The sequence below is a fragment of the Furipterus horrens genome, unplaced genomic scaffold (genome assembly GCF_987537825.1).
Source record: "Furipterus horrens unplaced genomic scaffold, mFurHor1.1.pri manual_scaffold_11, whole genome shotgun sequence".
In the NCBI taxonomy this organism is placed as follows: Eukaryota; Metazoa; Chordata; class Mammalia; order Chiroptera; family Furipteridae; genus Furipterus; species Furipterus horrens.
In genome coordinates, this window is record NW_028327181.1 from 68,830,192 (window position 1) to 68,857,788 (window position 27,597).

General features: G+C 39.8%; 1 protein-coding gene across 1 annotated transcript in view; it reads right to left on the reverse strand.

Moving 5' to 3' along the window:
• Nucleotides 1–3,175: 3,175 nt before the first annotated feature.
• LOC149998161 (leucine-rich repeat-containing protein 37B-like) overlaps nucleotides 3,176–27,597 on the reverse strand; it is a 30,066-nt gene continuing 5,644 nt past the window's right edge. The window contains exons 2-6 of the mRNA XM_090257556.1: nucleotides 12,767–12,838; nucleotides 11,860–11,934; nucleotides 5,751–5,866; nucleotides 3,669–3,806; nucleotides 3,176–3,417 (exon numbers count right to left, since the gene is read on the reverse strand). Of these exons, the coding sequence (XP_090113682.1) occupies nucleotides 3,176–3,417; nucleotides 3,669–3,806; nucleotides 5,751–5,866; nucleotides 11,860–11,934; nucleotides 12,767–12,838 (643 nt within the window). The remainder of the gene's footprint in view (nucleotides 3,418–3,668; nucleotides 3,807–5,750; nucleotides 5,867–11,859; nucleotides 11,935–12,766; nucleotides 12,839–27,597) is intronic.

Below are 27,597 nucleotides of genomic sequence, written 5' to 3' on the forward strand. Positions count from 1 at the left end.
ATTTTTAATTGGGCCTCGATTGCTTTTGGGGGGTGGTGGTCGTTTAAATGGGAGCTGTTCAAATTTAAAAGTTTGCACTGAGGGTTCCTGGCTGAGCACTGAACTTTTGCAGGGATTACACAAGATCTCAGGGTTAGATACTCAAAATGGGCCAGGGAAAAGGGACATGAGGTTGGGAGCATTTTAAGATTCAAAATTTCGACGCTTATTAGATCCACATTTACTAGTGATGACCCAGAGAGGTCAGGTTCAGGAGGCTCACAGGCACGAGTTTTGCTCGGAATGGGCCACATCCAGATGCTGATGCTCAGTGGCATTAGCACTAAGATGTCTCCCATTCTCGGCAATCGAAAAATACAATAACAAAAAAGAAAGAAAGAAAGAAAAATACAATAAGAATTATTGCACAAAGATATTTCTTGGGTTAAAATACCTGATACAGGGTTTTAGTCAGAAAGACATCTAGGTTAACAATTCGCAGTGTTTTATCATGCGTGTCAGTGAAAATCTGACTCAAACAGAAGAAAAGCCAAAGGAAAAAGCCCTCCCTCTCTGAGAAAGCCACCTGCGGCCTATGGCCAAGTACCCTGCTTGATGCTCCGGTCTACTGAAAAACAAACTCCTGGAACACAAAACAGAAACTGAATGAGTTGTAAGGATATTGACGAAGTCCCTCTTCTATTCCAGGAGCCATGACTCTGCCCTCATTGGCAAACAGGTCACAGAAGGCCAATTATATTATTGTGTCTGAATCATTATAAAGTTGAACAGTTTTAATTATTTAATCACTTGCTTTCACCAGACACTTTTGATATTCTTTATTCTTTAAATTTCATTTGCACTTCTTTGTAGCCTGCCAACTAGCTCAATTGGCAAAGAGCTTTTCAGGTGTTGAGTCCCTTTAGCCAGAACTCACTGTCATCCTCATTGTTCTGGGGGAAAGAAAACAAACACTAGGAAATGACGGTGGATAAGCCAGAGCCTTGGTTTAAGCAGTGGAAGGAAGTGTAGTTAGCTTAATCCTGGAGGAAATCGTTCTTGAAGAAACGGGATTGATTCCTGTAAGAAATAAAAGCCAAAACACTCTTGGCGACAGTTTGCTTAGCTGTCAGTAGGGTGCAAATGCCAGCTACACATCTCTGCTCTGCTCCATGATGTGTTGACCTTGGGGAGCTGCCTTTTAAAAACTTACTTACCATATTTTTAAGTTCTCATGGCAGGGGAATGCCTCACTACTGCCCACGCCCTGAAAGGGTGATAAATCTCACAGAAGAAGGAGGACTAGCAGGGCTGAAATAGGAATTTGAGCTGGCTTTTGAGAGATTCACAGGACTTGCAGCAGAGGCAGAGCAAAATAAGGGAATTTTAGATGGGCAAAGGCACGAACAAAAGTAGAAATGGGCATGGTGTGGCTAGGTTATGGTGGGGGGCTGCCATGACCATTGAAAATGTAAACAAGGTATTAGGTTGGATTAGTAGGGTACTCAAGATTGTCAGCTAATTATATCACTTTTAATATTAGCTCCTACCTGTTGGGAAAACAAGCCATTGTGTAATTGAAGAAAAGGCACACAGGCAAGCTCCAGGAAGAGGTGAGTATAAATACGACATGCTTTAGAGAGGCCTGATGCAGGATTTAGTTTGCTATGTTTTAACTGAACCTATTTACACCATGCTTTTTACACACTGGAGAAGAAAACCGCTAAGTAAATCTAATCAATTGACAAGATCACACTTTTATCTTTTAGCCATGTCCTTTTGACCAGGGTGACATAACTTTATGAGGGTGGAGAGTCTAAATCTCTCCTCAGTTCAGCCAACAAGAAATCAATGGTAGAAAGAGAGTAATTGGTAATACATCAAATCAACATCATCCATTCTGAGTTGAAGAAATTTTGCTGTCATGTCTACTCTGGCCTAGTATAAGTTCTCAAAATAGTACAGTGGCTTGTTATCTTGATTTCAGTTCCACACAATCTCTGGGAGTGGGCTTCCTTTAAAAATCTCTGGAATATAATGTGTAATAAAATAATAAAGCATATCTCAGCATTCATGACTAAAGAAAAATATCAAGGAGAAGTAGGTGGGAAAGTGGCTTTGATTTTCAGTTTGTGGGTTCTGACTCTATGCTAAAGACAGAATGTATTCTGGGAAGCTGAACGAACCGTTCGTTGTCTTACCGTAATGAGACAGAAGATTGCAGTTAAACCTGTCGCCACTACGATAACAGGAGAGGCTAATAGGAGTATCTGTTTATAGCCATATCTTGGCACAATTCTGATGACCTTAAAAGAGAAAAACAAGCAATAATTTTAAAAAACAAACCAAAGAGATGGAAAAGATAAAAATTAACTATTCTTAAGCCTGTGCTAAAGAATAGCTAACTATTCTTAACTACTACTCTAAAATCCCACTCTTTCAGGTGAATGGCTTACGAGGAGAGACCCCAAAACCCCCAGAATTTATTTAAAAATTATTGTGTGTTTATCCTTACATGCTTAAACTTCAGTCCCCTTTACAGTACTCTCTATTTGATGCAATACACCTATTGAGACATTTTTTTCCACTGCTCAAAACGGTTTTTGAACTTGTCAATTTTGATGCCATTTAGTGCTTCTGCTGTTTTTTTGTTTCACTGATTCCACATTGGCAAAACAAATCCCCTTGAGGAATTTTTCATCCAGGGAAACACAAAAAGTCACTCAGGGCAAGACTGGGTGAATAGGGAGGGTGGGGTGTGGGGGTCATGCCGTTTGTGTCCAGAACGGCTGAACACTCAGCAAGGTGTGCGCAGGCGCACTTGTAAATCACCCATCAAATATGTTGAAAGAGTCTTCCAAAAAAAATTCACTGATGCCTAACACACCCTCTCACAACAAAACCAGCTGGTACACTCTTACAGATGGGTTCCTAGAATACTCCCCTAGTGGAGGAAACCTGTACTACAAGGGGCCCGCCCTCCAGAAGACAATTCTGGGTTTTGGGGGGTTCCCTCTCATGTAGGTTCTTAAAGAGCATATCGTATCTAATGTGTTATGCAATCATAGTATTAGCATTTTCTTGTGCAATTTATTTATCTTGTGTGTTAGGTCCTCTTGGTGTCTACCCTAGGAACAGTGGCACCACTGTCTAAATGAGCAAAGTAGAAGATCACTGTCATGGGTCTTGGCCAAAGTCACATGGCTAAGACAAGAGACAGTGTGGGTGCCTCTGGTCTTCCTACCTCAGTGCTTTCATGGCACGTCCTCACTAACTCACTGTCCAGGCCTCGTGCCTCAGGAGCTGTCCTTACCTTACGTGGCTCCTCCTCTTCCTCTTCACCCTGGGCTCCTGTCTTTCCATTTGCCCATTTGTTCATGTCCTCTGGCTTGGAGACCTCTTCTTTTTCTGGTTCCTTGAGCAAATCTTTTACTAAATCTGTTCCAAAAAATAGTTTCCTCCATTTATTTTTGTAACTTGAATTGTAAAATTTAGGTTTAAGAAGGGTCCCTCTGTTGTTTTTCAAATGACTCAAGGGCATACCTCCATCTTGTACATTTGAAAAAGGGAGTTTAATGAATGGTAATAACATTGATTCTATACCTGCTTTTTAATCTCCGAGAAATAAGGCAGTCTGTACTGTAGTGCACTAATGACATCACTGTTATCATTAAAGTCTAGCTGCTTACCCAGAATGGCTAACAATTTCTTCTCCTTTTGGCCCAAGGAGACCTCCTCTGGCTGAATTGTCAGCTCACTGCCCGCATTCTTATTGCCTTGTAACCCTCTCATGAAGGAGCCTTTTGGATTTTTTAAATGTGGTTCATCTGTCAAAAAAGAAGAGACCATTTTTGATCATGAAGGACTCATGGGACAGCTTTTTGTCAGTCCAAAGCCCTACATGCCAGTCAAATAAGTTGGGAATCAGCAAATATCGGAATGTTGTTCAGAGAGGAGAAAAATAAACCCCAACTTAAACCCGATTGGCAACACAACAAAAGGAGAAAAGGTATGTTTTTAAAGGGCGTTATTGACTCAGAACATTCCACAGCATGAAATAGAGTAACCATATTTAGGATGATTCCCTTGATCCCCAAGGGCCAGTTGCCAGGTACTGAAGAAAAACCAAGGCTGGAAGACCCCACTCAGTTACACTCGCTGCAGATCTACTGCGATTCCTCACGTTCATGGTCCCCACCCTGTCCTGCTCAGATGCAGAGGGAGCACGAGGCTTCCCCACTCTGCCTCTTCGTGTGCTCCTGTTCTTGCCTCCATCACAGGTGAGCGTGATTAAAACCCACGGCTAACAGGTCTTCATCTGGACATGCCCTTCTCCACTTATCCACCAAAGCATTACTTTGGTCATTGCTTCTACACATCCCTGCCCCCAGAACAAAAGGCTCTATACAGAAAAATAACTCTATGTCCACTCTTGCTCTGTGCTTAAATTTAGGCACGCATCTGGAATGTGGGTTAAGAGACTTGGCAGGTTGTGTGCCACTGTGGAATGTTCAATACATCTATGGAATAATACTTTGGGGTCCTAATATACAGAAGGAAAAGGCAACTGTTGTCAGATGCCTACTCTCCTTTCCTTTCATGTCTTTTCTTACATTTTCAGCTTTACTTGGGGAACCATCCAAAGCTTCTGACTGCATGAAGGTCAAGTGTATCATTGTACAACTGGGTTTCCATTCCAGAATAATGAAAGTATTGCTGTGGAAGCTGAGGGTAAGAGAAGGAGTTGAGGGTCCCAAAGTGGGGAGCTTGTGGAGCCCCAAAAGGAAAGCCAGAGATCTGAGTACTAGGTGACAGCACTTAACACTCTCTAACCTTGTTTTTACTCTCCTGTTAAAGGAGATTAAAATGCCTGCTCTGCCCACCTTTGGGGTAGAAGAGAGTAATATAATAAGCCAAAAATTTGTTTTTGAAAAATGAGCCACACTCTCTTAATATAAGTAGCACAGTGTTATTATTTATGATGTGCCCCAGATCACTGCCAGAGACCCACATTCACACTATCTGGGCATGAAAGCACATTTTGGAAGTTATCAGATGGTGTGAATAAGCCTAATTTGTAGAAAAATACTTAAAAGCACCCAAGTGTTTGGTGGATAGAAAACCGTGCGCTTCAGAGCAAGTTCAGAGTTGGACAGTCTAAGAATACAAGAGGCCTCCCACCCATTAGAAGGATTTGGTAGTCGCTTCTGATAATAAAACCAGAAATTCAGATCCCAAATAGAATTTTCATAAAATACAGTCACTCGTACTCTTTTTATAAAATTGCAAAACAAACAAAATAAAAACATAGCTCTACCTGTCCAACGAGGCAAAGGACAAATGAGGCCTAACGCATCCAGAGCCAGTTTACAGGCTGTGCCACTGACCAACAGGTTCTCATTTGGACGGAAAGCGCCAACTGAGCACCGCACGCACTGTGTGCTCATTGCTGTTAATCCCCTGCCCCCTTCCTTTCTCTTTTTCCTTCATCCAACTTTTAGCAAGGAAGCGATTCTCAGAAATATAGGGAGTTAAACTCTGGATGAATGAATAAAAATAACACGGTGACCTTATTTGTTTAAAAACTTACCATCACTGGGACAACTGTAATAGAACAACAATTTTAAAAAAGAAAGAAAAAAACAAAAACAGCAACAACAACGAACCTTCGAAAGGTATTTTCAAAGGAAAACAACTTATCATCATCAATCAAAAATTAAAACAAATAAAATGAAAATGAAAGAATTTACCACTGGGCAATTCAGACTCACCACAAGTTGTGTGTGTCAGACAGTCAGCGGGGCAGTGTAATTTCACTCTCTGGCTGACCCTCTCAATGTTCTCTCTGAATTTGCAGAGGCAGCAGGCCAAATTATGAGGGAGGATCCTATAAAGGGAAAGGCAGAAAATTAAATTATTGGCAGAAAAGCTATTTGAGCAGGTAGAAGAGGTGGGCAGAGGCTACCAGAGGGCTGTGCAAAGAAGCGTTGTGGGGGCCTCCCACCTGAACAGTTTGGGGGGCATCAGCTGGCCATCGGTTATTCTTTTGGTAATCCTCACTGGGGAATGTGCTTATTGATTTTAGAGAGAAGGGAAGGGAGGGAGAGAGAGAGAGAGAGAAACATCTGTGTGAGAGAGAAACTAACCGGGACCCTCAGCGAAACCCTAGGCTGGCTGGAAATGGAACCCGCGACCCTTTGGTTTACAGGAAGACTCTCCAACTCACTGAGCCACACCAGCCAGGGCAGCCATTTGCTCTCTTGAATATTGTCAATAAATAGAGGGGAGGACAGAAGAGTAAGAATGGCAGCGGGTATGGTATGCCTAGACTAAATGTGATAGGCACTAGAATCGGTGACACTGATCTGTAGTTATAATTCAGATGTATCTCCTTCTCCCAACCCAGAAGTCTCACTTTGGGTGGAGAGTACACTAGGAGGGGGAAATCTTCTAAGAAGGCTCTGGATAAGTCCCTAACTTATAAATCCCTAATTGTGAGTGGTAAATGTATTAGAAGTTACTCTGGGCATAAAGAAAAACATTACGTGGTTAAATAGTAGCAGATTGCATTGGGCAAATCTAGGCAATATGAACATTCAAAAGAATAATGATAATAAGGTATAACATAATTAATTTAAAGAAGAGCCCATGAGTTCACAATAATACTCAAAAAGAAAATAGGTAAACTATTATTTATAGAATAATTCCAGCTAATAAATGTAGTAGGAATAATAAAATTAGAAAAATAGTGTCACTTTGTAACCACCAATGTAGTAATCGATCAGACACAAATTATTACTGAGGCACAATTGGGTAAAAAGTTGAGAGGAGAATGTTCACTGATCTTAAAGCAACATTCAACAGATTATTTATTAATTACCAAGGAAAAAATAACTTTACAATGGAGGGATCTGGAAAATACCATATTCACCAAAAGATCAAATTTAGCATTATAAGCCACTTAAAATGATGAGGTAGAAAGGATATATCACTTATGTAGTATTCCTTCCAAAATATTTTACTTTGAATCTAATCATGAGCAAACAGACAAATCCAGACTATGGGACAATTCATAAGACAACAATCTTAGACACATCCAAAATGCCAGTGTCATAAGAGACAGAAAATAAAAAGGGTAGATAAATATTTTAGATTAAAGGAAACGAAGACAAGACATGTGATGCCTGATCTTTGATTAGATTCTGGATCAAAACAAAACAGACTTAAAAAATATTATTGAGGCAGGGGGGAGAATATAACTGGCTTTAGACCAAGATGGGATCAATTTGACCTCCTGCCTAAAACAATTTAAAAACCAGACAAAATATATGTAACAACAGTTCTCAAGAAATTGAAATTCAGGTAATGAAGGACAGTGACTCCCAAGAGATAGGAAACAAATTAAGTAAGCCCTCTGATGCATTGTTCTAGCTTACTGCTCTGAGCTTCCAGGTCATGATGTAAGGAAGAAAAAAACCCACAGAGACTGGTTAACTCCCTAAGGAATGGATATGAGAGTTGGGGAAACCAAGGTGACTGGAATGCACAAAGCAGAATACTAGGAAAGAAAAGAAGTACACAGACAAGCACTCTGGGGATATGCAGAGAGATCTCTTGAGTATTCAACAAGGTACTGGATGGTGCCTGTGTGTGAAGAGTTGTTTGAGCCCAGGAAAAGAACCACATGAAAGAATCAGAGAGAAGAATAACTGGATATCACCCACTGTTAGGAATAGTGCCTGCTCCAAGAAGCTGGAGATTAAAAACTACAGTGTCTAAATGAAAAAGACACTGGAGGGGGGATAAATGGTAATGGGGGAAAGATGCAATAAATACCTACATAAATATAAAACCTGAAAAGAACAAGAAAAAGACACTGGGTAGGATTACTGGCGTATTAGACACTGCAGAAGAAGAAAAGACCGGTGACTTTACAATGTAGCAATACAAACTATACAAAATGAAACGCCAAGAGAAACAACCAACAACAAAGATGAACAGAGCCACAGGGAGCTGGGCAACAACTTCAGGTGGCCTAATGTATGTGTTCTTAGAGTCCATGAAAGGGGGGAGACATAAAAGTCTGCATAAATAGCCCCAAATCGTTCCCATTGGTGAACACCGAACACTCACATGTCCAAGAAGGCCAGTGAACTCCATGCACAAGAATTATGCCCAAAACTATACTGAAGCACATCATAATCAAATTGCTCAAAACCAGCAATAAAGAGAAAATATTAAAATCAATCCAAGGGGGAAAATAAAACCACTATATAAGAGGAACAAAGATAAAAATTACAGTAGATTTTTTTGTTGGCAATAATGTAAGCCAAAACTCCCAGTGCAAAAAATATATATATATATTTGAGGTAGTGAAGTGGGGAAGGGGACCCAACAACTATCAAGCTAGACATCTCTACCCATGACCTTTCAAAAACAAAAGCAAGATACTCTCAGACATCCAAAAGCTGAAAGAATTCTCCACTAGTAGATCTGCACTGTAAGAAATGTTAAAGGAGGTCGTTTTCAGCAAAAGAAAACTGTTACCAGATGGAAATACAGATTATTACAAATTCTGAAGGACACTTGAATTGGTAATGACTTAGGTTAATATGTAAGATTTTTCTTATTATTTAAGTATCTTTACAGATAATTGATTATTTAAACACAAAATATAGTGTGGTGTTTATAATGTAAGTAAAAGTAAAGTGTATTGAAAGCAACAGCACAGAGGCCAGGAGGGACAAATGGAAGTACACTATTGCAAGGTTCTTATACCATTGATGAAACCATAAAATATCATTGGAAGAGAGATTGTGAGAAGGTAAAGATGCATACTATAAACCATAAAGCAATCACTGAAATAACAAAATCTGAGCTATAGCTTTTTAGCCCACAAAGAAAACAAAATACTCAAATGTATTCAATCCAAAAGCACAAATGAAAAGAAAACAACAACAGGCAAACAGATGGGACAAATAAAAAACAAATAGCAAGACAGTAGATTTCAATGTAATTGCATCAATCATTACATTAATTGGAAATGGTCTAACACAGTTATCACACTAGATAAAAAAAGGAAAAGCCATCTTTATGTGTCTACAAGAACCAACTTCAATAGAAAGATACACATAGGGTAAAAGGATAGAAAATATACTATGCTAACACTAACCAAAAGAAAGCTGGAGTGGAGATATTTCCATAAGACAAAGTCAATGTCAAAGCATATTACCAGGGATGAAGGAGACTATATTTCATCAAAATAAATATGTCAAATAATGAAGACATTACCTAGAAACTTATACACCTGATAACAGAGCTTAAACATAGATGAAGGAAAGTGAGAATGACCAGGAGAAACGAACAAATCCACACTTATAATTGGACACTTTAACATTTTTCTTTCAGTGATTGATAGAGCAAGTAGATAGAAAATCAACAAGGATATAGAAGACTAGAAGAACACTATCCACCTACATGATGTGTGTAAGACACTCCTCCCCAAATCAGCAGGATGTACACTTTTTTCAAGTGGATGCATAAGATTTGCCAAAATAGACCATATTCTGGCCTATTACCAGAATTTACTGGCTATAAAGTCAGTTTCAATAATTTAAAAAGGATTTTAGTTATTCAATATACGTTCTCTAACAACAGTGAAAGTAAATCAGAAATTAACAGATCTATAAAAAAAAAGTCCACAGTTTTGACAACTAAAAAACATGCTTCTGAATAACCCTATGGGTCAAAGAAAAAATTCATAAGGGAGATTAGAAACTATTTTGAACTGACTGAAACAGAAAACATGAGATGTCAACAAGTGGGATGTTGCTAAAGCAATACTCAGCTTCTGCAGCTTCCATCTTAAGAAACCAGAGAAAGGACTTCAGTCAAGTTGCAGGTATAGGCAGACATGCTTCAGCAGCCCCTTGCACGAGCATAAGAAATATCACAACTATCCTCAAAACAAAAAACACCCAGAACGGTCAGAAAATCGAACTGCATGGAAGTCCGACAACCAATGATTTAAAGGAGCCATATTCGTCCAGACGGGTATGAGGGATGGAGCCGGGGCGGAAAGGACACTGTGTGGTGCTGGTGAGGAGGCACCAATGGCTGGCAGAACAGGCAGTCCTACATTCATGTGTGGTGCATAAAGATCGAGTGATCCCAATCCAAGGCCAGACCACACAGCCCAGGGCGCCAACACCAGAAAAATAAAGCATAATACCTTCTGGCTATAAAAACCAGTGTGGGTTGGGGTGGCGGAAGAAACCACTTGTCACTCAAGAGAGCCTGCTTAGAGGGCCCCCACAGTTCTAGAATGCACTCAAACCCACCCACTCTGGGAACCACCACCAGTGCAACAGCTAGAGGGGTGCCAGTGGGTGAAGTGACTGGAAGCAGGGTGAGTGCCGAGCAAGCCTCCAGAAGCCAGGCAGTGGCATTGTCCTCTCTCTGACCCCTCCTCCACAAACAGAGAAACAGAGTGGTGAAACGGGTTGCCCCGCCCTGGCAAATACCCAAAGCTCCACCCCATACAACTTAACAGATGTGCTAAGACAGGGAGTCAAAGCAGCTCTACCTCATACACAGAAACAAACACAGGGAGGCTGCCTGGTTGAGGAAACAAAGGAATATGGCCCAAATGAAAGAACAGAACAAAACTCCAGGAAAAGAACTAAACAAAATGGAGATAGCCAACCTATCTGATGCAGATTTCAAAAACACTGCTGATAAGGATGCTCAGAGAACTCACTGAGTACTGCAAAAGCATAAGGGAAGAAAGGAAGGCTACACTAAGTGGAATAAAGAAAAATCCACAGGGAATCAACAGTGAAGGGAAGGAAGCCAGGGTGCAAATCAATGATTTGGAACATAAGGAAGAAATCAACAGTCATCCAGAAGAGAATGAAGAAATATGGAAGTTAAAAAAATGAGGAGAGAATAAGAAAACTCTGGGACACCTCCAAAAGTACCAACATCCGAATCATAGGGATGCCAGAAGCAGAAGAGGAAGAGCAAGAAAGTCTATTTGAAAAAATAATGAAAGTAAACTTCCCTAATCTGGCAAAGGAAATAGACATACAAGTCCGGGAAGCACAGAGAGTCCCAAATAAGTCGGACCCAAAGAGGACCACACCAAGATACGCCATCATTAAAATGCTAAATGGTAAAGGTAGAGAGCGAATCTTAAAAGCTGCAAGAAAAAAGCAGAGAGTTACCTACAGAGGAGTTCCTTTAAGCCTATCAGCTGATTTCTCAGAAGATACTTTGCAGGCAAGAAGGGACTGGCAAGAAGTATTCAAAGTGATGAGAAACAAGGATCGAAACCAAGATTACTCTATCCAGCAAAGCTATCATTTAGAACGGAAGGGCCAAAAAAAAGTAGAAACAACGCAAACATCCATTAACTGATGACCGCTTAAACAGACTGGTATCTTCACACAACTGGAAAATTACACGGCAATAAAAAGCAATGAACTACTCATAGATGCAATAACATGAATGAATTCCAAAAGGATTATGCTAACTGAAAGAAGCCAACACAAAAGGCTACACTTTACATGATTTCATTTATAAGAGACTCTGGAAAAGGCAAGACTATCGTGACAAAAATCAAATTGGTACTTGCCAGGGACTAATGGTGGGAGGAGGAACTGAGTGCAAAAAATCATGAGGAGCCTTTTAGGTATGATGAAAGTATTCTGTATCTCAAATATCATGGTGGCACATAAATACACATTTCTCAAAACTCACTGAACTGTATACTTTAAAATAGTGAATTTTATTAAATAAGAATCTGACTTAAGAAAATAATAAGGCAAACCTCCTAAAAGAACAACTAAGTGAAAATAAATATAAGAAAAATCAACTTACAGTTTTTCCAAATTAGTGTTTAGCGCGAGGATGCGCTCAACTGTTGTGACTGACACATCTGTTTTCCCCAGGTCTCTGAAGGAGAAAGTCCAAACATGCATCAAATGAACCCAAAGACAAAATTCTGTACTTGAAAGGGCACTTAATATCTGCTTACTTCAGTTTTGGCTTCTCTGTCAAGCCAGCTCGAAAGTTTACTTGCTGTGGATAATAATTTCAGAGAGCTCTTCTTGAAGAAATTTAAATTTATTTGCATCATCAAATTAATGATGTCGGTGAACAGTACAATCTACATTTTTTTAGCCATTATTCTACTTCTAATTCTCAGTAGCATCCACCACTTCATTACTCTTTAAAAAATACATAATGTACAAGTTATTCCTTTTTCCTTTCTGAGATCAATGGTATTTCTACATGCTTCTCAAGTTACATATCAGTGTGTGTTCTTTAACATCGCTCCCTTTCTCTGCTGGCTCCCTTGTCCACCTGCATTCTCTCGTAATCATTTTTCTGTGCCAATAACTTTGTTTTTTTCAATAGGGAAAGATATTTTATTTATTTTTTATTTTTAAAAATATTTTTAAATTTATTTTTAGAGAGAGGGGAAGAAAGGGAGAGAAACATCAATGTGTGGCTGCCTCTCATGCTTCCCCAACAGGGGACCTGGCCCTCAACCCAGGCACGTGCCCTGACTGGGAATAGTGCTGGCTGCACTTTGGTTCACAGGCCAGCGCTCAATCCACTGAGCCACACCAGCCAGGGCTACTGTGCCAATAACTTTTATGCAATAAACCAGTTATAATTTAAATTATGACTTTTTAGTCAAAATGCAAAATGCTAACTCTTTGACGAAAGTAGAAAGGAGCAGAAATCATCTCACGAACCAAGAGATTGCCGCAATACTTACAGATATTTTAATGCTGGCAAATTAAAAAGATAGGGATCATCAAGACTTCTCAAAGGGTTATGGCTGAGGATTCTGAAAAAAATGCAATAGAATAAAAATTATCTGCATTTTCAATAATTGCCCCGAAAGTTTATATTCATTTTATTGGTACAAAACTACAAGGTTAAAAAAATATTATTTTCTGTCTTTACTAATAGATCACCCAGAGAATCTGTAAAACACTCTTTGTTGGGGAGCTACCCAGGTCTCTAAATGATAAAGTGGGGAAGAGAACGTGGAAGAAGAAGAAGAAGAAGAAGAAGAAAGAAGAAGAAGAAGAAGAAGAAGAAGAAGAAGAAGAAGAAGAAGAAATAAGCGGATAGCAAAGAAAAAAGTATGCCAAAGAACTTTCAGATGGAAAACCCTAGAGGTGACTATGCTGACAGGAAACTCTTGCTCTACAGAAAATACTTATTGTGGCATCCTCCATAATTCAAGTTGCTTTTCTTCATCTACAGAAAGTTTTTTAAATTCCAGTTTAAACCACCCAGTTAAAAATAAAAATAGGACCAACTCCTTGGTTTTAGAGCCAAAGAAGGGATAAATCTTAAGAGGAACTGGTGAAAACCACACTCTCATCACATACTCCCATGTGTATTCTTATATCACAAGCTTCCTTACATTTCATGTAATCACCTGTTTACTTGTCAATTTCTTGGACTGTTAGTGCCTAAAATTTTCTAGGTATTTAATAAATGCTTGTTTAATAAATAAATAACATTTTAACTACATCTCAATAAAATAAACAAATGTGTTTTTTGACAAAATTTTGTATTTCAAATGCTGAAATAAATTTTATTCTTGACTCTTTAAAACAAGCAAAACAGACAAAAATAAGAAAGAAAAGAAAGTCTGTTTTTAGGTTAACTCTTCTCAAGAATCGTTAGTGTAACCCTCACAATAATCTTACTGATAAATATTATTATTACCCCATTTTACAAATGAGAAAACTAAGGCACAGAGAGGTTGTATTGCTTGTCCTAGGTCATCAAGCTAGTAAGAAGCAGAGGTGGCATTGAACGCAGTTCTGACTCCAAAGCCTGTTTAACTTCTATGAAGAAAAGGTGTTTAAAATAACTTGTAATTTAACCTTACTTGTGAGACCACTAAATAAAGAAATAGATTTTCAAATTTCATGTACCCATCTGGGAGACCCTCAATGATAAATTACATTTTCTGTTTTTATTTCTGTTTCCTAATCATCCCCCACGATTAAATATTTAACTAACATATAGTCAAGTTTAAAACCATGTTGTAGGCAAATTAGTAAAAATTATGAAGTAAGGACACCTGAAAATTCATTTCTACAAAAGGAACAAAAAATACAACTGGAAAAAAAAACACTCAATTGTTTTTAAACTGAAAATTTAACCAGCACGCTTGCAGGAATCCAGGGAACACTTATTCAAGAAAAGTGATTGGTTTCTGTAAGATCAATGATCTGTGTTGCTTTAATTCTTCTTAGAGCTTTGCTCTCCATCCCATGGGTAACATTGAAAAACAGCCCACATGCCCAGTACCACCGGGAACAGAATGGAATACAATCTCATTCCCAAAGAACTGTCTGGTAGTTCCCTGAAGACTCACTTAAAAGGTTTGTCTTTGACGTGACTGAGAGCTGGGTAGCACCAAAAGGCTCTCTCCTCAGGGGCAATTTTGTGAAAACAATTGCAGGTAAATGTTTTAAGAGGGCAGCCGCTGAGGCAACAGATAACAGTTGGTGCAAATTTAAAAAAAAAAAAAAAAGAGAGAGAGCCTAACAAAAAAGCTTAAAAATCAAAGCTGAGAAATGAGATATCCATAAAAACTCTGAAGGGCTTCAAAATATGCTCAGGAAATTGAAAGACAATGGGACACATTCCTGAGAATCTAGGAAAGAACTATTAGAGCTAATAAATGAGTTCAACAAGGTTGCAGGATACAAGACCAATATGCAAAAATTAGCTGTATTTCTATACACTAGGAATGAATAATCCAAAAATGAAATAAAGAAAGAAACTCCAGCTATAACAGCATCAAAAAGAATGAAATACCCAAAGAAGTGTATGACTCACATACTAAAAACTACAAAACATTGTGTAGAGAAACTTTTAAAAGATGTAAACAAATGGAAAGACATGATGTGTTTGGCATTGGAAGATGATACTGTTAAAATGACCCTCCTCCCCAAATCAATTTATGGTTTCAATGCAATCTCTATTAAAATTTCAACTGACTTCTTTCCAGAAATTGACAAGCGATTTTTAAAATCATATGACAACTCAAGGGACCAAGAATAGCTAAAACGATCTTGATAAAGAGGAACAATGTGGAAGGACACACACAGCCTGGTTTCAAAACCTAATTCAGAGCCACAGCAATCACAGTGTGGGACTGGCATAAGGCTAGACATAGCAATCAATGGAACAGGAATGACAGTCCGGAAATGAACCCTCACATGTGTTGTCTATTGAGTTCCCACAAGGGTGCCAAAGCTATTCAATGTGGAAAGAACCGTCTTTTCAAATGGTGCTGGGACAACTGTGTATCCCCATGCAAAATAATGAAGTTGGACTCTGCCTACACTTCACACACCATATGTACAAATTAACTCAAAATAAATCAAATACCTTAATGTAAGAGCTAAAGTTGTAACATCCTTAGGAGAAAACAAGGGATAAATGTCTATGACCTTGATTAGACCAACAGTTTCTTAGATATGATACTAAAAGCACAACCAAAGGAAAAATAGATAAATTAGACTTTATAAAAATGAAAAAAATTTTGTGCCTCAAAGGACACTATCAAGAAAATGAAAACACAGACTTCCCGCCAAGATGGAGGCCTAGACTGATATGCTCCATCTCCCTCCACAACTAAGAAGGACTATAACTACCACAAAACCAGAAATAACCAGAAGTTCCAGAAAATAAAGCTACATGGAAGTCCAAGGTATGAAGTTATAAACAAATGGTGCTCGACTGAAGAGGTAGGAGAGGCGAAGCCTGGGCGGAGAGGTCAAGCCGTGCTAGTGGCAGCAGCTACAGCAATGGGCGGAGGGACTGCAGTAAGCACAGACACCCCCTATTTAAGGGGAGGCAAGAAGCACCTGGGAGCACCCCTGGCTGCAGACCAAACCCGTCAGCTCATGATTCCAACGCCAGGGAAGGCAGACCCCATTGCCTCGGACTGTGAGGCCCAGAGGGCGTGGGGACGGAGGAGGAGGCTCCCGGTCTCTCAGTGGAGAGAGAACGGCAGGAATCCATCTTGCACCCCTGCCCCCATGCAAAGCACCACAGTGTGGTGAGAAAGGTTGCCTGGTAGTGACAAATGCACGGGGCTCCACCCCCTATAGCATAGAAGGTGTGACAGCCCCGCCCAGGGAGCAAAAACCTGCCAAGATGGCAGGGTTAATGATAGAGATCTCAATCATGCAGCTGACTAGAAAGCAAATACATGAATTAACGGACGAACTGATAGATCACATTTCTGAGGCTCAGTTCAGAGCTATAGTTATAAGACAGCTTACAGAAATAACAGCGGGACTTAATCAAGATGGGGAAGCAATGAAGGCTAGTCCTGCTGAAATGAATGAAGACACATATGAAACAAGTGGCGAGGGAAGGAAAACCAGGGATCAAATCAACAAATCAGAACAAACAGTCTACAAATGCAGAAAGAGGAAACAAAAAGTGAGGAAAATGAGGAGGAGCTCAGAAACCTCTGGGACAGCTATAAGAGAGCAAACATCTGAATTATAGGATTGCCAGAAGGTGAAGAAGAACTAGAAATTGAAAAATTATGTGAAAAAATAATGAAGCAGAACTTCCCTAACTTGGGGAAGGAAACAGACTTACAGGTCCAGGAAGCACAGAGAGTTCCAAAAAAACTGGACTCTGGAAGAACCACACCAAGACACATTATAATCAAAATGTCAAAAATTAAAGATAAAGAGAGAGTCTTAAAAGCAGCAAGAGAGAAGAAGAGAATTATGTACAAAGGGGTCCCAATTAGACTATCAGCTGATTTCTCAAAAGGAACTCTGAGGGCGAGAAGGGACTGGCAAGAAATATTCAAAGAAATGAAAAGCAAAATCCTACAACCAAGATTACTCTATTCAGTGAAGCTCTCATTCAGAATGAAAGGGCAGAGAAAGTGCTTCCAGGACAAAGTAAAACTGAAGGAGTTCATGAGATCCAAACCACTGTTATATGAGATGCTAAAGGGACTTGTTTAGGAGAAGGAGGATCAAAACTATGAACATTAAAATGAAAATTGTATCACAACAACCAACAACAGAAGCTAGGGAATCAAAACAAAGGCAAACTAAGTAGGCAATGAGAGCGGGAAAAGAATGATAGGTATGGGGAACATTATGGGGGGAGGTCAGCGGAAAGGGGGAAGGGGGGAAGGGGGAAAGGGAGGGAGATGATGCAGGAATTAAGACGCATAGTAGGAGGGAGTGGAGTAGACAGGAAGATGTTGAGAAGAACTATATTCACAACTAATGGGCATGGACTAAGTGGGGGGTACAACTGGAGGGAGGGGTTCACAGGGTGGAGGGAAGCAGAGGAAAAGTAATTGGGAGAACTGTAACAGTAAAATCAATAAAACATATTAAAAAAACTGAAAACACCACTCAAAGAATGGGAGAAAATATTTGCAACTCGTATCTTTGATAAAGGCTCATATTTAGAATATCCAGAATATGTAAAGATCTCTTACAACTCATTAAAAAGATAATAACCAAATTTTAAGATGGACAAAAGATTTAAAGAGACATTTCTCCAAAAACGATATACAAATGGCCAATAAGCACATGAAAAGATGCTTAATGTCTGAAGTCAGCAGGCAAATACAAATCAAAAATACCGTGAGATACTACCTTACATTCACTCAGATGGCTATAACCAGACAGACAGACAGTAACAAACGCTGGCAAGGATGTGGAGAAGTTGAAATCCTCACACACTGTTGGTGGGAATACAAAATGGTGAAGACACTGTGTACAACAGTTTGGCACTTCCTCAAAAAAGGTAAACGTATAATTGCTATATGACTCAGCAATTCACTCCCAGGTATGCACCCAAGAGAATTAAAAACATGTCCACAGAAACACATTCCTAGGTATGGGACTGTCATAGTAGAATTATTCATAATGGCCAGAAGGAATAGCAAATTCCTTGCAAAGCTCATAAGTGGCTCTACCACTTATTAACAGTGTAAGCCTAGGTAAGTTGTTTAACATCTCTGAGTTCCAATGGGAATAATGATACCTGCATCACAAGAGTTGTTGGGAAAATGAGATACAGCCTGAGGTAACACGTGATGAGCATTTACTGTGTGGAAAGCACTATTCTAAGAACTTTAGTCACGATATCTTACTTGTATCATAATTAAAAGTACCAAGTATACTGCCTGAAACATAATAAGCACCTAATAAATGTAAGTGTTAAAGAAACATGGGGCAGAGGATGAATTACTATGCTTTTGAGAGAAAGAAAATACCTTCTTATAAATGAGAAGACTAAGATGCAGTTGGAAAAAGAGAAGTATCATCGTAAGCTGCTGGGTTTGACAATCTCAAAACCTTTGTACTATTACAAATAAAACGACCCCCCCCTGGATGATCCTAAAGGACAGATTCCTCACTGCTATTTTTAGTGTCTTGTTTATGCCTTTCAGAACCCAAGAATAAGCTGCCAAGATTCCAGTCCATACCAAAAAGGGCATCCTTTAGTTGCCCACAGCTATCTAAAGGAACCCAATCAAGGTTAGTAGACAAGGGGAGCATTAGGGTGTCTCTGTGATCAATGCTCAATTTGCCTTCAGCGTGTGGCCTGACTTACCTCACTGATATTCTCAAGAGTGGGGTCAATAATTCAACAGGGATAAGGCTTGGATTTTCCTCTCAGATCCTCTCAGTGCCTATGATCTTGGCACAATATGGATGTACCACGGACAAGCCAGAATGTGAATGCGCTCTACCTGGATCAGGTACAGCCTTTCTGCATTATAGAGTCCTTTGTTTTCTAAAATCATGGAGCTCGTATCGTTAGAATCACTGAAGTGAGATAAAAGCATTTTAAAAAGTATTTTATTTTACTTTTAAAGAGAAGGGAAGGGAGGGAGAATGAGGGGGAGAGAAACATCACTGTGTGGTTGCCTCTTGTGTGCCCCTTACTGGGGACTTGGCCTGCAACCCAAGTTTGTGCCCTGACAGGGATTCGAACCGGCAACACTTTGGTTCACAAGCCGGCGCTCAGTGCACTGAGCCACACCAGCCAGGGCTAAAAGAATTTTTTAAAACAAGCCATCAGCCATGGTTGGTGTGGCTCAGTGCATTGAGTGTTTAACAGTAATATTATGACTTCATTCAATGACTTCCGGCCAAGATGGAGTCCTAGACAGACACCCTGCATCTCTCTCCACAACTAAGAAGGACTACAACTACCTCAAAACTAGAGACAACCAGATGTTGCAGAAAATCAAGCTGCATGGAAGTCCAACAAACAAAGATATAAAGAAGAAATACTCATCCAGACAGGTAGGAGGGGTGGAGCTGGGGCGGAGAGGACGCAGTGTGGTGGTGGCAGCAGCAGCAGCAACAGCAGTGGCAGCAGCAGGCCGGCAGAAAGCGCAGTCACACATTTCAAAAAGCAGGGAGGGACACCTGGGGAGCGCTCCCGGCCAGACTGCACAGCTCAGGGTCCCGGCACCAGGGAAAATCAAACCTCATTGCTTCTGACTGTGCAAACCGGTGGGGGTTGGAGTGGAGGAAGAAACTGCTGGTCTCTCAGCAGAGCCTGCTTGTTTAAAGGGCCCCCACTGTCCTAGAATGACTGCAGGCCCACTCACTGAGGGCACAATAGGCAGGGCAACAGCTAGAGAGGCGCCAGTCCCATACAGAAGTGGGAGAAGTGCCTGGAAAAGGGGCAGGTGCTGAGCAAGCGGCATTGTTCCCTCTCTGTCCCCTCCCCCACATACAGCATCACAACGTGGTGAAACGGGTCTCCCTGTACTGATGAATACCTCAGGCTCCACCCCTTGCAACAAACAGGAGCAACAGCTCTATCTAAGACACAGAGGCAAACAAACACAGGAGCCTGTCAAGATGAGGAGACAGAGAAGTATGGCTCAAAAGGGGGAACAGATCAAGGCTCCAGTGGAAGAAATAAGCGATGAGGAGATAGCCAACCCACGAGATGAGGAGATAGCCAACCTAGCAGATGCAGAGTTCAAAACGCTGGTAATAAAGATGCTCACAGGCTTGACAGACATTCTTGTGTACGGCAAACGCATAAGGGAAGAAGTGAAGGCTATGCTAAGTGAAATGAAGGAAAATCCACACAAAACCAATACGGAAGGGAAGGAAATCAGGGTTCAAATCAATGATTTGGAACACAGGGAAGAAACATCAGTCAACCAGTACAGAATGAGGAAACAAGAATTGAAAAAAATGAGGAGAGGCTGAGGAACCTCTGGGAAAATTTTAAACGTGCCAACATCTGAACCATAGGGGTGCCAGAAGAGCAAGAGCAAGAAATTGAAAGCTTATGTGAAAATATAATGAAGGAAAACTTCCCAAGTTTGGCAAAGGAAATAGACATACAAGTCCAGGAAGCACAAACAGTCCCAAACAAGCTAGACCCAAAGAGGACCACACCGAGACACATCATAATCAAAATGCCAAAGGTGAAAGATAAAGAGAGAAACTAAAGAGCAGCAAGAGAAAAGTAATTATCTACAAAGGGGTGCCTAAAGACTATCTGTTGATTTCTCAAAAGAAACTTGGCAGGCAGGAAGGGACTGGCAAGAAGTATTCAATGTGATGAAAGGTAAGGACCTACAACCTAGATTCCTCTATCCAGCGAAGCTATCACTTAGAATGGAAGGGCAGATAAAGTGCTCCCCAGAAAAGATAAAGCTAAAGGAGTTCATCATCACCAAGCCATTATGATATGAAATGTTAAAGGGACTTATTTAAGAAAAAGAAGATCAAAACTATGAACATTAAAATGACAACAAACTCACAACTATCAACAACTGAATCTAAACAATAAAAACAAAATTCAACTAAGCAAACCAGAATAGGAACAGAATCATAGGTACGGGGATAATTTGGAGGGTTATCAGCTGGGATGGGGAAGTAGTAGAAATGGGGAAATGGTGCAGGGATTAAGAAGTATAATTGGTTGGTACAAAATAGACAGGGCGAAGTTTAGAATAATATAGGAAATGGTGAAACCAAAGATCTTATATGCAAGATCCATGGACATGAACTAAGGGGGTGGGATTACTGGGGCAAGCGAGGTACCGGGCAGAGGGGAGCAAAAGGGAAAAAAATTGGGACTACGGTAACAACATAATCAATAAAATATACTTAAAAATAAAAAAGACTTCATTCAAGAAACTTACTGAATTATAATTACCTGAACCCCAGGGGTGAATCAAGATTTTGTGGAGCTTGAGCATCATTTGTTCTGGGAAATCCAAATACAAACATGCCAAACTAGAAATATGAAAATTGTTAGTGCGCCTCCTAAAACTTTGAAAGGCACCCATGCAAGTGAAGAGCTCTGAAGCTTAAGTTTCATTCAGTTCAAGATAAGTCTACCTCAAACTTGTCACAAACTTGTTTAATGCAGAGAAAAGTATCGTTTCAACGTATAAAAACACCAGTAATACATTGTATAGACGATCAAATGACTCAACTTGAGGGGTGGCATCTTCCCTGTGCAAGTTGCCTTTGGAAAAAGATGCAATTTAGTTTACACCTTATTGTGGCAGATGTTTCCTGAAGCAAATTAGCCTTGTCCCTAACAAAGATTTGGCCCCAAACAAAGGAGCCCAGCCTCCAGAACACACTGATGGCATTGCAACAAGCTTTTGAAAATAACTGTGAATTAGTTCTAGCAGTACAGCTCTATGCAAATCACAGGAGTATTTTTATTTCTAACACCTTTTCTTGTCGTTTAAGATGAACCCAGAAACTGAAGAACTGCAGGCTGGTGCCTCCTGGATGACGAATCTCTTCTAACCCACCCCCCACTTCCCACTTAGTCTCCCTCCTCTCCCGTTACCCTGCTGCAGAGATGCTGGCGTGGGTCTCCTATGTTCTTCCCAACAACATCCGTCTTCCTCCTTCCAGTATCAAAGTTTCTTGGGGATAAAGTCCCTGCCCAATTCTTCCTTATACCCCCAGCACTTAGGACAGTGCTGATACACAGTGGGCATGGCGCCCGGGAAACCTTTTTTCTTCCTGTGCTGCCTTCCTAACTATAGTGAAACTCAGGTTCTTATAAGAAACTCTCCGTGTTACACAATGCTTGGCAAAGCTGGTGACTTTATGACATTGTACTCATACTACCGAGACCTCTGGGTGGGAGGACCCCAGAAGCCTGCTGCTCTGATGCGCGCGCCAAAGGAAAACTGACCCTCAGTCTTCTTTCCCCAAGTTAGGGATCAGCAAACTAAACAGGGAAAAGGAAGGCTGCTACAGATGGGACACCTGCAGGAACTGTCAGTCCAGCGCCAGACACACCCTGAACACCTGCATCTAACCCGAAACGGTGGGAAATTGGATTTCTGAACCATAAGACGGTAAGACAGTCTTTTCAAAGGCAGGTGGAGGGGACAATCTTCACCATAAGTTCAAAATCCTGTTCAGGCCCCTGAACATATGCATTCTGCTTTGCTCGTATCACTGAGAAATCACAGAATTTTTGAGCTGCGAGGGGATAAAACCCACACTTCCCACTGACGAGTGGTCAGGAAAGAAATTGGAATTAGGCTACAGCGATGTATTTTCTTTATGACTATTTTTTCACAGCACACCTTAACATAAATAGCATATTTTCCCATACCTCAAAGGTTCCCATTGCCACAGACAATTCGCTTCAGAGTTACATACTTTCTCAAAAAGATAACATTCTGGGTTATTGAGGAGAGATGTGCCCTGTGGCAGGTTTTTAGGAAGACTTCCTGCTTTATCGTTTAAGAGACCCATGGTTGAGGAGAACTCTGAGCTAAGCTTAAACTCTTTCAGTCCTATGTTCCATACATTTACGCAGTCAGAAACTTTGCACATGAGCAGGAATCTAAGTTCAATTCAGAAGTGGAATTTCAAGGACCATTCACAAGTCAGAGCAGCAGCACCGCTGGGATAGCCAGGACGATGCTACTTTGAATGATACTTGCTTGCTGCCTTTTATCGCCCCCGCCGAAGGTCAGTGCTGGGGAAAGCGGAGCCTGTGTATGAGTCCGACAAGTCCTTGGCCTCTTTGTACCTTAGTTTCTTCATTTGAGAAGAATGAATGGCTCTTAAGCCATACTTCCCAGAGTTCAAACTGGGCTTACACCCAGCTCACCAATCACTGGATGATGTGTTTACCCATAGCTTTTTACATGTATTTATCTTCTATTTCACTTACAAGGTCTGTAAAAATCTCATTCCATGCCAGGTTTGAAATGTCCCGGGGCTCAGTTCTCTGATTGAATTGCCACCAAGATTTCTTCAAAAGAAGACACAAGCAAAAACAAAAAAATAAAAACAATTCAGATCTTTTGGCAGTGATTCTAATTTATATATGATAAAACAACCTCAATACTCCCTCTATGCATTAAATAAATCTCACTGTGGGAGATATCTCATATGAGCTAGGCTTTCATGCGTACACATGCAGTGCATTAGATACAAAACAGTAAGTACTTGAAAAAAACTTGCATTAAGTGGTCTTTATTTCTCTAGCACAGGGTTACATAACTTAACATTTTGGGCTAGATAATTCTTTGTTACAGGGGCTGTCCTGTGCGCTGTAGGATGTTGAACAACTCCGGCCTCTGCCCACTACATGCCAGTAGCATATCTACAATCGTGGCAACTAAGAATGTCTTTGGATATTGCCAAGTGTCACCTGGGTGCAAAACCACCTTGGCTGAGAATCACTGCTGTAGAATGCGTCATTCCGATCTGTGAGATAATTCTCACACTAGTCTGGGCTAGAGACAAAAACGACTTGCTACATAACTTTAGTAGCTTTCTACTAATACAATTTTAATCTTACTTCAAAAGAAATAACAAAGAGATTTACAATTAAGTTTTATAAAAATTCTAGACATAATGAAGTTATAGTTATAACTTACAGAGTTTCCAGGAAAGGCACCTCTTGAAAAGATTTCTTACCAATAGATTTTATATTATTGCCAGATAAATCTCTAGAAAAAAGGAAAGGAGAAATATTCCCTGAATTAGCTATTAGATACCTAAATAGTAGAAATAATTGGTAGAGGTTGGAATGATAATATTGAATACGTAGCTTTAGTCTAAACTCTAAACCTTAGGAATTGGGATTTGAACCTTCCAGAGCTCGTAAACCTGCCCTCACCTCCCTGAACAATCTCACCCTCATGATCTTTATAAAGAAAATATACAACTATAGATCTTGATAAATTTTGAAGATAATCTTTTCTGAGAGAAGAATTGATTAGATGACATTTCGTGGCCTCATCAAATTTAAATTATGAGCTGAAAGCTTTTATCTTTATATTTAATTACAAATTTCTAGTATGAAAAAGAAATAGCCTCACACTTACACACCTTCCTGGCTTAGTTCTGTTTTTCTAGGCCAATTCAATACCAGAAGAAATAAAAGATCTCTTTTCACATAACTGAAAAGAAAGTTGCTACTTTTTAAAATTCAGAACTTTGAACTAATTCAGAATGATACTTCCTATTGTTTTAGCAGAAATTCATTTTTTATTTTACATTGCTTTAATAACCCATGAATTTAATTGCTTCAGTTGTACGGTGGTGGGAAAACAAAAAACCAAAATGGTACTGGATTTTTATTTGAAAACACCCATTCTGGTCTATAGTTACTCTTATTTCCATTGATTCCAGCTTAGTCCCTCAGTGTTCACCTAGATGAGTATAACTGTCTTCTCACTGGTGTTTCCATTTCTAGTCTCTCCCTTTCTAATCCATCCTGCACACAGTCACCGGATTAACACTCTGGAAGTGGTTCTCCAGTACCGGCCAGCATCACTTGGGAACTTATTGAAGATGCAAAATCCAAGCCCTACTCTGAACCGACTGAATCAGTAACTGTGGGGGTGGAGCTTGAGCTTTAACAGGCTCTTCAAGTGATTCTGTTGCAGGCAAAAGTTTGCCCTACAGCACAGGTGTGATAACATGGTAGCCTGGCATGTTATCCTTGGCTTGGCCTTCAAAGCCCTAGAAGATCTGGCTCTAATATTCTGTTCTTCCTAGCTGTACTCCACAGGCACTCAAGGTATTTTTACTTGTACTCTACAGGTACTCAAGGTATTTTTCCTGTATTTTGCCTTTCCCCATGCTCCTTTTGCAAGATTATTCCATCTGAGATGTCTGTGTGATGATCCCTAAGGGCCCTTCAAGGTCGTCTTCAAACAGCATTGCTCTAGTAACATCTTTGCTGATCCAACTTGAAGTGTCTTTTCCCTCTGCTGTGTTCCAAAACCAATTCATATTTCTCATTGCCCATCTCCATTTCTTCTTTTTGATACAGTTATTCTTGCATCCTATTTCCTCTGAGCATAAACTCCTTGAAAGGATGGATGAGGTCTTGCTCACCTGCACTGTCTACCATGTTTAAAAGTGGCACATGAACATATGTAAACTCAAATATTTACAAAATAAACAAATAGCTGGGGAGTAGAGGGAGAAAAATAAGTGTTGTAAAGGAAATGTGGTTTTATTATTTTATGGCTCCCTCTATGTGCCTCTGCAGCACTGTCTTCTGTTTAGTACTAGTGCATTGTGGTAGGAGCTTGCACGTTCATTTTCCCTGTGAGATCATGAGTTACCAGAGGGCAGAAGCCATGTCTTACCCATATTTGCGCCTACAATACTAGTGACAGTGCTTGGCATGCTCTTTCTTAGCTTGTTTGTTGGTTGGCCTTTTTTAATGAATGGGAATACTTAGGCCGGCATGGAATAATTAGCTTACAAAGTATTTCACAGCAGAGGGGATGAATGACCTAATCTATTGAGCGGTTAGTTACCTCATTTGTCTTCCTCCTGTTTGTAAGGTTTGGAACCCAGATGGCAAGATACCCCAGAAGACCAATTCAAAAGTGCTTATGCCCTGAGGCTTGAAAAGTTTCATAATTCAAAGGACTGTTTTTAGTGCCTCATGAGGCTCTTTCTACCCACTTCCCTTAAGCCTTCTATATTTGCAAAAGTCATCTATTTGCTAAAAAGCATCATTAATTACCTTCAAAAAATTAATGACATACACATCTCTGAATGCCATGGACAAAAAATAAGAATTGAGTTCTTATAGCAAAGGACATCTCCTTATCTCTAAGTAAACGGAATCACTAGGCAAGCGTTTCTCCCTTGGCAAGGAGGCTGGAGAGATCTTTATTTTAATGAAGTTAGGGGCATTTCTGATATGCTTATTTGGTGTAGACATTTCTAAGTATACCACTTAACCATCATTTTAAACATTGAAATCCTGAACACCAAATCTGCTCTCCTGGTAACTTAACATGTTCATAACAATACTGTTTACATAGTTCATCTACTTAGTTAAACATTTGATATGTAAATGTTAATCTAATTTAGATTAAATTATTGAAAATTTCTGGGTTAATAGCATTCAAATTAATGTAAGTGTTCTATATTTTCTTGTCCTTTAGGAGACAATTTGACGTTAACCTGAATGCTTCTCATTTTACTAAATTAACATTTTAAAACCTTTTCTGTAAAGGCAGACAGTAAATATTTTAGGCCTTGCAGGCCACAGACAGTCTGTCTCGCATATTCTTCTTCGCTTCTTTCTTTTCTTTCCTTTTTTTTTTGTTTTTTTTTGTTTACAGCCCTTTAAAAGTGTAAAAAGTATTCTTAACTTATGGACTGTATGGAAACATACCTTAGGCTCTATTTGATCCATGGGCCCTAAATTAAATGTAAATACAGGCAGATGATATATGAACACTTATATAACAAGGTTCATATGGGTGTGTATAAGTACTAAGACATTATTACCACTTTTCCTCTATAGCTGGAGACAATTCCCTACCTATATCTTGTCTATATGATTAAAAAATTGAAAATGCATTGAAGATAATAAATGCTCAAGATAGGCTGGGAGCCCTATCCACACTTACAGAATTGTAGCATTTTATTGCTGGAAGAAATTGTAAAGATTATCTAATTTGAACCCCTATGTATCTTATAGATAATATAACTAAAAAATTATAAATAAAAACAATTAACTTACAAAGACTTGAGGAATAAAAGACGTCGAAATGAGTCCTTATCAATTTCTTTTAACTTGTTGTTACTCAGGATTCTGAAAAATAAAAAGGTTATTTCTGGATCAAAAGGCAAAATAACTACAATTATTTACTATACAGAAATATATATGGAGAAACCTGGACGGAAAACGAAAACAAACATAAGAGTTTACAGCCAATGAAACGGAGTTAACGGAGGAAGCACAAGAGGATTTCAGGATAGCACAATTAATATCCTCAGAGAGCTGTAAGCAGCCAGCACATCCACTGAAAAGAATGAACTCAGCCTTATACAAATGGAGTGTTGTCATTCATAAAAACAATGCTCAGTATATGCGCAGCAGAAATGACAGTTGAATAAATTAGAAAACTGAGCGATCTGGCCAGAATTCTCCATAATGAAAGAGGAAGGGAACGGGAACGATCCACAGACAAGCCTGACACCTGATCTGCCCAAGGAATGTGAAGGCCTTTGCTTTATCTAGTCTCTCAGTAACGACGAGGGACATGCTTGGGGTTAGGGGTGGGAG